Source organism: Chionomys nivalis, chromosome 9, assembly GCF_950005125.1.
Source record: "Chionomys nivalis chromosome 9, mChiNiv1.1, whole genome shotgun sequence".
NCBI classification, from domain to species: Eukaryota; Metazoa; Chordata; class Mammalia; order Rodentia; family Cricetidae; genus Chionomys; species Chionomys nivalis.
In genome coordinates, this window is record NC_080094.1 from 30,491,508 (window position 1) to 30,504,248 (window position 12,741).

The window sequence follows — 12,741 nt, forward strand, 5'->3', positions numbered from 1 at the left end:
TGGAGGGAAAGAGCTCCGTGAAGTCTGGACTGACGTACTAATAAACAACCCTCTGCACACCAAATCCCTGGGTATGAAGCTCTTTGTAATGTCGCCATGGTTTTAATATATGATTTTTAATTTTTTTTTTTTTTTTTGATGAGGAACTCAGACTCCCAGGAAGCTGAGTGAGTGACTGATTGACACGGCCATTCTGTTCAGGAAGTGGACTCACAGTACTGTGCACCATCCATTCCCAAGGGGCAGCCCCACACAAATGGGCAGTGCTTCAACATCCCACAGCAGAGAAGCAAGCGGCACGGATGTTTGATGATACAGGAAAAGACAGATAGCAAACTATTTCTCCAATAGCTTTGTGTGCTTGAAAAACACACAAAGGTGCCCTTTATCTTCAAGGAGTCCTTTTTAAAATGAATCTTCCTTGCATTTTCCTTTCTTTACAGGACCCCTCCCCAAATGATACTTGCTATAAAAGGCTGATTTACACAGCTGTTTTATAAAGCCATTGACACTTTAATGAAAGTCCAAAATAAACATTTTAATTTTTTTCCCAAATAACAAGTAATTGTTTGTCTTGTTTGCACTCCCGAACAAAGGCTGTGTAGCTGCAGTTGTCTGGCTTCTCTGTAATTTCAGGCCCAAGACTCAGCAGACGCTGATTAACCAATCCATCTACCATATGTGCAGAAAGAGACGGCCAGCCTCACTCCCGGCAGGGAAAATTGGCATCCATCTTGGTTCACATGGAGATGTCCTTCTAATCTACAGCCGTGCTGGCGCAGCGAAACTTCCATGGCCTGAAATACCTTTTGCTGGCTTCATGGCGAGCTGCGTGTGCATGATAAGAATGTATTATTTATAAGACCGCCGTTAGTAATGAGCTATTACACTAATGGCTCATTGTGTTGGGGATTTGATTTCAAATGGCATGGATCACACATTCTGATGAAAATGAGAAAAACATGTTTTGCCATTAGGAACAAAGATTTAGCATTCTCCAATTCCACAACCTGTTATATTCCCATCACTCGGCTAGGGTTGTAACAACTTACAAAAGCCCATAGTCAGAGGCGGCAGCAGAGCAAGAACGGAGGGTAGACATGTCTGCTCTGGTCTTTGGGTTCCTTTCAAATGACTGCCTGGAGATACACCATTCTGGAATACCAATTTGCAGACCTCGCCTGGGGTATGTTGGTGTCTGTGTCACTTGTATAATGCAGGGGCATTGGCTGCTGTTACCATTCAGCGGACACAGGTATTTTCTGCCGTCAAAGTCTGGAAGACAAAACTGGAGATTTTGTTCTTCTTGTCTGTCCTGTGAGTGTCTACATGATCACACAGATAAGATATAGGACACTGGAAAACCATCTGTGAGCTTGCCTTGTCTTCACAAATCGGTCTAACTCACAGGCACGTGTGTGCTTTGGCATTCATAACGCCACCCCCAAAACCCCATAGTCAGGCATCCCTTTTGGGTGACAATATTTCATAATGAGGGCTTTTGTCCTCGTTGTGACCGTTACTGGCTTTCATCCCCTTCTCTTGATGCCAAGTGCACGGCTAACCTGGCAGGCTCTCTCCCGCCTGCAGGTCAGTTGGTGCTTTCTCGGACCACTGCTGCCCATGTCCGGGATGATGCCAAAACAGACGCTCTGCCCATCTGTCTCTAGGAACCACCTTGGCCTCCAACTACCCTTCCTTGAAATCTCAGCTTGGAGTAAACACCAGATGTCAAGGTACATTTATGACAAGGAACCTGCAGCAAAGCCACAGCTCAGAACTTCTCCAAAGTAGCAAACAGGACAGAGAAAGTCAACAATTCCTCAACAAGGCAATGGCTTTTCTCCTAACGCAAGCCAAGCCCTCAAGTACTCTACGTGCTCAGCCTAAAACCGTCCTGTACTGGGTTAGAAAGAGGCACACTTGATGCACTTTGTCCTGTTACCCCTGCTTAGTGGTGGCTGCAGGGTAAACAGACCAGCCAAAGAAACCCACCCTGGACCTGAAACCAGAGGCCAGTGAAAGAAACCCACTCTGGTTCTGAAACCAGAGGCCAGTGAAAGAAATAGGCCCTGGCCCCAAAACTAGAACCAAAAAGCTAAAAAGGGGGAAGTGAAAGAAACATAGTCTGGCCTTGAAATGGGAGCCAGCTCTGCCCCTGATCAACTAAACCAACCAATCCCTAAGCAGGAAAACTAACCAATCTCTGAGCAGAAAAAAAAAAAAATCTCCCTGGGAAAACTCCGCCCCTAAGAAGCCCTATATAAACCCTTCTGCCTGTTCTGTTGTGGCAGAGGCAGCCACTTTCCTGGAATCCTCCTTCCCAAATAAATCTCTTACTTAAAAGAGTTTCAGGTGATACTCTTTCCCCAATGCAGAAAAGAAGAACCTTTGCTGAAACTTTCCCTTAGGCTAGCTGAGCAGAAAAAAGTAACAACTTTTCGGGGCCAAGTCTCTGCTTTAGCAGAGTGAAACAAAAGAAGTAACATCTTGGGCCGGAGAAGAGTAGAGCAGAAGAAGGGGAGAGCTTTGCTAGGAAGATCCTAGAGGGGAACAGAGCAGAGCTCAGCTGTAACAGCTCTCTCTAGGAGAGGACCAAGACTGCTGTGTCCTGCTGGGAAACCATCCCCTACCGCACCCCAGCTCCAGGTATTGCCTGACTTCCCCACAACTCATGATACCTTTCCCTCCTGACTTCCCCACAAGTCAGGATAACTTTCCTTCCAGAGCTGTCCCTATGCAGCTCCAGAACTGGAACACTCACTTACAGTGGCTGCCCCAGTAGATGTTAACAAATGCCAATTCAGCGTTGGGAAGAAATGCCCAGATGTTAGTGCTTGCCAATGGTAAAATACTGTCATTATGGTAGTTTCAAGTTGCCAATTGATGTCATCAAACATGGAGTAGAGATTTAGGGAAGAGATACGTGATGGCATGTTATTAAATACTATACAACTTTTTTGTTTGGTTTGGTTTGGTTTGGTTTTTGTTTGTTTGTTTGTTTTTGATTTTTAAAGCAGGGTTTCTCTGAATAATAGCCCTGGCTGTCCTGGAACTAGTTCTTGTAGACCAGGCTGGCCTCAAACTCACAGGGATCTGCCTGTCTCTGCCTCCTGAGTGCTGAGATTAAAGGTGAGAATCTACAAGTTTTAATGATGACTATGTTCAGCAAACAGCTTGCAAAGTTCCTGAGGATTTGACAACCATCTCTCTCAAGCTAGGCCAGATACCTCCACCCAGGGTAGTGTCTTGTCCAGGATGACAGGTAGGGTGGGACAGTAGGACCAGTATTTAGCTTGAACCCTAAAGGCTTCAGACACAAGATGTGGCTTTCCTGCCTGGTTCCTGTTCCCAGGCCCTGCCTATGTCCTTGTCCTTGAATAAGATCTCTGGTCTCCTCTCTCTGGAACATAAATCTTCTGATGGCTGAGGCAGCACAGCCTTTGGAGGAGACTGGGTTGACCCCTTCACCTCTTAGGAACACCAACATCATAGGGTTGGCAACTGCCACTTCCCACCTGTGGTTTTCTTTGCCTCGGTGTTCACATGGAAAGTGAAAGAAATAGACCAAGAAAAAGAACAAGGCAGAGATCACAACCGTGGTAGATCAGTTCCTCAAGGGATTGGGGTGGCACTAACACCCTAAACAAAACCAGAGAACTAAAAGACTCCTACAAATGAAGACTGGATCACACAGACGAAGACGTAACAGGAAGATCAAAGTCCTTGTTCAGGCTCTGCGCGATTTGTTGCCTGTAGTTTTCAGCGGTTGTGGAAAAACACTGCTTTTCAAAATGGTGCTGCTTTAACCCAAATGCTTCCTGACCCTTCCTTTTCTCATCAGCCTAGAGCTGAAGGCTGATGCAGTGGTGAAGAGAGCCATCAAGCAGACTGCAAGTCAAAACCACCTGGGGAGCGTTAAGATGCTCCCTGGCTACTCCAGCAGAACAGCCCACTTCAAGTAAAAGAGAGGGACTTTTAATGTCCTTTTCACTCCTCCCCACTCACAAACCTAAAAGAAGGGACCCCTGTACCCTACCATGGACTGGAACTCTCCTCAGAGCCCCCACCATGCTGCCATTGTCTCCGTCTATGATGCTAATAACTCTTCAAATAAATCTCTTGTCACAAAGGGCCATCCACCTCAGTATGTCCTTGAATTCCGAGCCAAAACTTGCATTACTATTCTATTTATTATTATTATTGATGTTGTTATTGCTACCACCACCCGATTGGGAGTAAAATGATCTCACTGAAGCTTTTGTTGTTCTGTTTTTGAAATAGAGTGGCCTAGATTTGGTTTTGCATGTGGGCTACTCCTGCCCCAGTCTTCTAAGTACAAGGATTCCAGATGTGAACCAACATGGCTGGCCTCACTGTGCTTTTGACTAACACTTCCCAAAGGACTAATGAGACTGACATCTTACGATGCCAAATGACTCCTTCTCATGTGCCACTGACAATTTCTGTATCCTTTTTTGAGGGTGGGCTGTCAATCAAATCCTTTGCCCACATCTATTTTGGAGTATTTGACTCTGTATTCGTTACTGTAAGAATTATGACGCTGGCATGAAGTTGGCACAAAGTCTGAATGTCTTCTGGGAGAGTCTTGTAGTCACCAAGGCTATGAGGCCCGATGTGGAAGCAAGCCTCAAACTGCTCACCGTATTTACACAGAATATTTGCACTCAAATTTCAAGAAAAGTCATGTTCTTTAAGAGGTCTTACAGCTTCAACAAAAGAGAAAAGAGTGTATGAAGAATGAATCCCTAAAAATAGCACCCCAGAAACAAAATTGCAAATTCCAATTTTTAATGCTTTTCAAGCAGCTGGCATAGAAATCTCTTTTAAAAATCAAAGTCAAACATCCATTTGCAAACAAAAACATAATTATGATTCTATTAATGAACAGGATGGGTAGGGATCCAAGAGCTCTATTTAATTCATGTTTGTTTACTATTATTATTTATTATTGTTGTTATTGGTTTTTTTCAGGACAGGGTTTCTCTGTGAAACAGTCCTGGCTATCCTGGAACTTACTGTGTAGACCATGCTGTCCTCGAGAGATCCACCTGTCTCTGCGTCCCAATTGCTGGGATTAAAGGCGTGCACTACCACTGCCCAGCTGTTAATTATTATTTTTAAAGAAGCTTTAAATTTTTTACTGTAGTATTTATGTGCGTGTGTGTGTGTGTGTGTGCGCGTGTGTGTGTGTATTGGGACGTATTTGCCAAGATGAACATACAGAGGTCAAAGAACAACTGTGTGGAGCTGGTTCTCTCCCTCCACTCTTCATAGTTTCCCAGGAGTAAACTCAGCCCACTAGCAGAAGGAGAGAGAGAGAGAGCACAAGCAAGGAACTCAGGACCGCGAGGGGTGCACCCATACACTGAGACAATGGGGATGTTCTATCGGGAACTCACCAAGGCCAGCTGGCCTGGGTCTGAAAAAGCATGGAATAAAACCGGACTCGCTGAACATAGCGGACAATGAGGACTGCTGTGAAGTCAAGAACAATGGCACTGGATTTTGATCCTACTGCACGTACTGGCTTTGTGGGAGCCTAGGCAGTTTGGATGCTCACCTTACTAGACCTGGATGGAGGTGGGTGGTCCTTGGACTTCCCACAGGGCAGGGAACCCTGATTGCTCTTAGGGCTGATGAGGGAGGGGGATTTGATTGGGGGAGGGGGAGGGAAATGGGAGGTAGTGGCGGGGAGGAGGCAGAAATCTTAAATAAATAAATTAATTAATTAAAAATAAATAAATAAATAAAACTAAAAAAAAAAATTCAGTTCACTAGACTCACTGGGCAAGTGCCCTTCTCCTCCACGCCATCTTACCAGCCCGCATTTGTTACATTATACGAAAAGACGAGCCCTAAAATTCATTCAGGCTCTTCCCCATCATGTCTCCTGTCCAGCAAACCAGCTCTCACTATGGAAGTTGAGCTGTTCAGTTATAGTTGATAGAAGACCTACTCTAGACGTGGGTGACAATACACCAGAACCAAGGGGAAGGTTTTCCAGTTTTTTAATGTAAAATGCAAGTCCATTGAGCAACAACACCCTGCAACTTAGAGAAAAGCAGCCTCCCCGCCCCCACTCTCACTCCTACCCGCAGCCTGGGTGAGGCCAAGTCTCCTGGGGTTCCTTAGTCCAAGGGCTCCCCAGGCAGATCAAGTGTGAGAGCCCCCGCTGCTTCCAGCTGCTTTCCTCGGACTGCGTGAGCATGGGTGAAAGACCCCACTCCTGGGGCCCTGTTCTGACATCATACACTCCCTGTGGCCTCTGTCCTACTTTATTCTCTGTTGCTGGGATAGAACATAGACCAAAAGCAACCGGGGGGGGGGGGGGGGGGGGAGAAAGGGAAGAAATGACTGACAGGTTTACAGCCCATCATGGAGGGAAGCTGAGACAGGAGCTGAAGCAGAGTCCACGGAGGGATGGTGCGTACTGCTGTATCGTCCTCACCTTGATATCTAGAGAACCAAGGACCACCTGCAAGTTATTAAGATCTGAGGACAAATGCAAATTATCAAATTTCTCTCTCATGCTGCCATTCAGAATCTTAACACTATCAATAAAATGCTGATAGGCTATTAATCCAACTCTGGCAGAGTACTACTACTATTGCTACTGCAAGATCAAAGATGTTAAATTCTCTGTGGTCATTTTCTAAAGATACTTTTCATTGTGCAAAAACGTCTGCCACAGTCATTCTGGCATAAATATGCTGCTGTTTATACAATGTATGTGTCTGAAACTTACGTTTTACAAACTCAAGAAATTTTTATGAGTTCCAGAGAGCTGAATCAAAGGATTCACTTTAAAGAGGTCAGATATACCCCTCTCAATTCCCTGACACCCTCGTCCTCAATTACCAGGACCTAAAGAAAATTTTTTTCTTCCTAAACTTTAACCTTGTCCTCTGTTCTTCCAATACTCTGCCAGATCCAAGAGACATTGGACAGTTCCACACCACAAATCCTGGCCAGGAGTGTGGCAACCAGTTAGCTGGACATGACCAGCACCCAGCTTTCTCAGGTCCCCCAAGCTGGCCTGGCATCACCTAGAAGGGTATGCAGGAGGGAAGGGCACGTCAACTCCAGGGATGTTCAGCAAGCCAGCAGCAGCACGGCTCCTTCCTCTCGTTTCTTTCACTACGTCCCCAGGAGGGTCAGTCACCAACCTCACACACCACAGCGTGATTCTCTTCGTCTTGGGCCTCTATTAGTTCAGCCAGGAAGTATTCGCCATAAATTTCTCTCAGCGTGTTGTCATAGTGCATAAATATTGGCATGAGATCGTCATGGTCTTCTACCCTGTGTAACAGAGAGCCTCCAGTTTAGTGTTCGCTCTAGCCATTGCTTTCCTCCCACAGAACACCTACTGTGCTCTACCCCTGTGGGAAGCGCCAAAGATACAGCAACATTTGTGAAAGGGGTTGATGCCGTCACAACCAGAACTCTAAGACACTTCCATACCTTCAAATATTTCAGATGACACTACAGCTCTCCAGATGAAGAGTGGCAGTGATGAGGACAGGGAGGTGAGTCATGCCAGCAGAAGGGTCAGCGTTGCTGGAGAATGGGAGGTAAGGCAGCATCCGCAGGAACCCAAGGAGAGTGGAGGACCGCACTTCCCAAATGAGTTCTAAGGATCACCACTTCTATGGCATTATCCCACAATCCCTTTCCTTTTTAAAATTTTTAAAACTCTCATGTGCGTGTATGTGCCTGTGTGTGCATGTGTGCACATGTGTGTCTACCTTGAACTGCAGAACCATTGCTGTCACTATTTACCCTATGTTTCTGTTCTGAGACATCTCTGCACTTTCCTCGGAGGGAAAAGTGTTATGAAGGTAACCAAGCCCTGCTCATCATTCTGGGGACATTCACCTTGACTTCCATCCTCAGGACACTTTACAATGTCCTTGACACCTATTTCAGGAAGTAGGAACTAGGCTTACTACCACATGGTATGCTGGCTCTTGGACTCCATGTCTTTCTGCATTTCAGTATACTTTTGGGGACATTTCATGTTGTAGTTTACCTTAGATCTTCTAATCTTGTGTTCCTGTTACTAAAAAATAGTCCACATTCCCATGATTTTCCCCATAGTATGTTAGAAATAACTATCGACCTTTATTCTCTACCTTTTTATATTCATTTCTCTTTCATCTCCACCGCCCCATTTTATCTTCTAGTATGTTCTCTTTGAGGCTGACACTAGCCCCGCCCATCTACTTAGGGATCCATATGTGCATAAGGCTCAAGGCTTCCCCCCATCTCTGCTGCTGTGCCTCTCATAGCAATCCCAGGGGTCAGGCAGTGCCCTTTCCTCTGTTCAGATGCTCCCAGAGTTTATGGGATGGCTTGCCCAAGCCCACAGAGCTGCAGCACAGCCTCGGATGAGCTCAGGCCTGCCAACAAAAGTCCTGCCTTCGCCAGACCTAAAGTTCACGGTGCCCTTCAAAATGGCATTCTTTATGACACTCTTTGAAAGCTGGAAGCGGCATGCAAAAATAGTTGAGAGAAGTGTCCTTGGCTCAGTGACCAAGGTTCATCATCCAACCAGATGGGTCACAACTCCTCCCAACCCTGCTATAACAACCCCCCAGTCTGTCATAGATGACTTCCCCAAATTAGATGTTTTCAACTAAATGATCTCCATTCGGGTCCCAGGATGAAACTTGGCCTCTACTGACACAGGCTCAACCACCGCTGGAATAAGTCAGGGCTAGTACCAGCCCTGAAGAGAACATACTAGAAGATGTAGGAGATGGAGCGGTGGAGATGGTAGAGAAATGAACTAACAAGTGTAGAGAGAATATAGGTCGATAGTTACATCAAACACACTACAGAGAAAAGTACATGAATTTGGAGTATTTTTTAGTATCAGGAACACAGTATTAGAGGATCTTAAACAGGAAAATACAAAACTAAATATTCTCAAAAGTATGCTGAAAAGAAGAAAGGAATGAGATCCAAGAGTCATTTGTGATATGAGTGTGTACGTATGTATGTATGCACACACACACACACACACATATATAAACAAAAACTCCAAATTCTGTAATGAAACTAATATATTTTAAAAAACAACAACAACAAAAAAAAATGACAGATCTCTATAAAACCTCCGAGCTGGACTGGAGATATGGGTGGATCACTTTGCCTAGAATGCACAAATCTGGGGATTATCCCCAGAAACATAATACATAAATAAATAGTTTTAGAAAATCAGAGCTGCCTGGCAAGGAGGAACACCACTTAGGTGACTAAGAGTGAAAGATAAAGAATTTGAAGCCAGCCTGGGCTACAAAGCAATACTTTGTCTCAAAACAAAACACCTCTTGGGTGTTGTAGTGAACACCTTTAATCTCAGTACTTAAGAAAAAAAGGCAAGCTGATCTCTGTGAGTTCAAGGCCAGCCTGGTCTATATAGTGAGTTCCATGCCAGTCAGGGATACATAGTGAGACCCTGACTCAAAAAAAGCAAACCAAACCAAATACCAACTCAGATCTCAGAGCTAAGAGAGCTAGCCAAATACCAAAGGGAAAGACATACATAATATCTAGATGTTCCTTGATCAACATGACTTCTGGGTACCATGAAGAACTGCAGGGCCATGGAGGAGGAAGTTCCGTGCAAACAAAACAAAACAATGAGCCGGGCGGTGGTGGCGCACGCCTTTAATCCCAGCACTTGGGAGGCAGAGGCAGGCGGATCTCTGTGAGTTCGAGACCAGCCTGGTCTACAAGAGCTAGTTCCAGGTTAGGCTCCAAAACCACAGAGAAACCCTATCTCGAAAAACCAAAACAAAAAACAAAAAACAAAAAAAAAAAAACCGAAACAATGAGAAAAGAACGGTTTGGAGCCCTCTTCTGGAGGGTCACAGTCACATAGTAAAGGCTCAGAGAAGCATATGACAAAGAACGCTTAGCCTTCCTTATGCATTTCTCTTTACTGGCCCACAGCACCCTTGGTTCCCTAAACTTCCCTCCTCTTCCTTGTGAGGAGATACTCACAAGGAGAAAGGCAGCACTGGTTAGCCACCCTGTTGTGACCCAAGGTGTTGTTAACTGTCAACACTCTGAACGGACGGAAGGCAGTGGCTCCTATCTAAGCAGCCAAAATCTTGAATTTTACTATCACCCTGGCTCTGATGTCACCACTGGCCATCTCATTCCCTCACGCCAGAGCATCGGAGGAATTCCCAGGTGTGAGGCCCAAACGGGGAGCCAAAATCAAACACCAACTGCATGTTTAAAACACGAGTGCCCTTCAGATGTTGCCCTTGACACTTGCCCACGTATTTCCGTGTGTGTGTGATCGCTTGGAGAATTACCAGTGGTCATCATGGCTGGGTGACCACATATGTGAAGCTCCACCATAAACCCATCAAAGGCCTGTTAGGTGTTCTTTTGAAAAGACTAGAAGAAAAAAACAATACAGCACGGTGCCCAAAGCCAGCCCACTTTGGTCTGGACCCTGTATCTGCCACCTGTGCCTGTCAAAGATGCAGCTTTCTATCTCTGAACTACATCCACTATGCCACGTGATCAGACACATGTAAGTGTAAATCAGTCTGTAATTGTCACTCAGGTGGGAAAAACCAGTAAGAACTGGAGAACACCCACAATCAGCAGGTAGAGTTTTTGACTCCAGAAGGTTGGACCACTACCCTGACATCCCATTGGCTGCTCCATCCACCGTCAGTGTGGTCTCACAGCTCTGCTTCCCTCAGCTCCATCAGTCACTTGGAAATGTCTGAGAGCTGCTCGTTGTTTCCGGATGGGTCTCACCTCCATCACGTCAGCCTTATCTGAACCATGTGTGAGCTGACATGTGCAATGTTCTTAGAACGCCTCTTGCCTCTCTTTCTACTCAGTACTCCGATCCACTTGCCTATTCCTAATTCCTGCATCTTTTTTTTAATATTTATTTATTATGTATACAATATTCTGTCTGTGTGTATGCCTGCAGGCCAGAAGAGAGCACCAGACCCCATTACAGATGGTTGTGAGCCACCATGTGGTTGCTGGGAATTGAACTCAGGACCTCTGGAAGAGCAGGCAATGCTCTTAACCTCTGAGTCATCTCTCCAACCCCCGAATTCCTGCATCTTTGAAGGCTACCTGCAACATCCACCCTCCGTTAACACTTCCATCCAGGCTCCTCTTCTAAAACACTCGACACTGGGATCATCACTGGATATACAGCGTCTCGCTATAGCATTGATTATTTTAAGCAAGATGTGACATCTTAATAACCAAGGAATAAGTTGGGGGGGGCACAGAAGATCTAACACAGCTCTGAATTGTGGTGCAGGAGTGACAGGCAGTAAGGACTGGGTCCTTCCCAAGAACCCCCACTCACAGCTCTGTGAGAAAAGACTACTAATCCCAGGATGCCTCTGGAAATCTGAACCTACAGTACTCCACTGAGAACCCTTCTACTAAGCCTTCTGCCACTTCCTGCTAAGATGCCTGCAAAGGTATGTCACCTCCAAGTCATAGCGTTCTCCTTTACAAAAGGAGAGAGGCATGAATCCTGGGACCACGCAATGGGGTGCACACACTGGTGCCTTAGCCTACTGCCCATACAGCCAGTGTTTGCCCTCTGTGTGAGGCCTCGCACCCTCAGCAACAAGAACCTAGAACTCTGCTTGTTACCCACTTACCCTGCAAAAAGCCACTGTCCACAGAGGCTTTCTTCTCCCCCATAAAAAAGAACCCTTGGTGACACTGTTCAGAGAAGTAATGTTCTAGGAGAAAATAGCCTGTGATTCCATTTTTGAGAACATTTACCCAAAATTAAGGTTGTACCAACACAGGTCAACAAATATCAAACCTATTTTAACAAATATCAAAGCTATTTTACACGACTGGAAAAATTACTTAATATTCTAATCATTTCTAAGTGCTGTGGTGGTTTGAATAAGAATGGCCCCCTTAGGCTCATGTATTTGCATGCTTAGTCACTAGGGAGTAGCACTATTTGAGAGGGATTAGGCGCGGCCTTGTTGGGAGCAGGCTTGGAAGTTCCCGAACGCTGACATCATGCTCTCTCTCTGTCTGTGGACCAGGGTGCAGCTCTCAGCTACTTCCTAGGACCCACTGCCATGCCTGCTACCACGCTCCTCACCATGATAAAGAACTAAGCCTCTGAAACTACAAGCAAGCCCCCAATTAAATGCTTTCCTTTATAAGAGTCGCCATGGTCATGCTGTCTCTTCACAGCAATATAATAACGTCTGAGACAAGTACATTGAAATGGCATTCATATAAGAAAATCCCAACTCCCAGGACATATCCTGGGTGCATGAACTGGCTTTGTGGAGCCCATTCCCTATGGCGGGATACCTTACTCAATCTTGATTGGGAGGGGAGGGGCATTTGGTTTTACCTCAATTTTGTATGCCAGACTTTGTTGACTCTCCAAAGAAGGCCTTACCCCCTCTGAGGAGAGGATGGGGAGAGTGGAGGAGGGAAAAAAAGCAAGGGAGGGGGAACTGGAGCTAGTATGTAAAATTTTAATTTTTTTAAATAAAAGAATCCACCAGGCGGTGGTGGTGTACACCTTTCATCCCAGCACTCAGGGGCAGAGGCAGATGGATCTTTATGAGTTCGAGGCCAGCCTGGTTCCAGGACAGCTAGGACTGTTACACAGAGAAACCCTGTCTCGAAAAAACAAAAACAAAAACAAAACAAAAACAAACAAACAAAAAACCCTCT

At 45.5% G+C, this 12,741-nt stretch overlaps 1 protein-coding gene across 1 annotated transcript in view; it reads right to left on the reverse strand.

The window, feature by feature from the left end:
- Cfap61 (cilia and flagella associated protein 61) overlaps nucleotides 1-12,741 on the reverse strand; it is a 250,959-nt gene that overhangs the window by 215,282 nt on the left and 22,936 nt on the right. Inside the window, exon 6 of the mRNA XM_057780855.1 lies at nucleotides 7,191-7,323. Coding sequence (XP_057636838.1) covers nucleotides 7,191-7,323 — 133 coding nt within the window. The remainder of the gene's footprint in view (nucleotides 1-7,190; nucleotides 7,324-12,741) is intronic.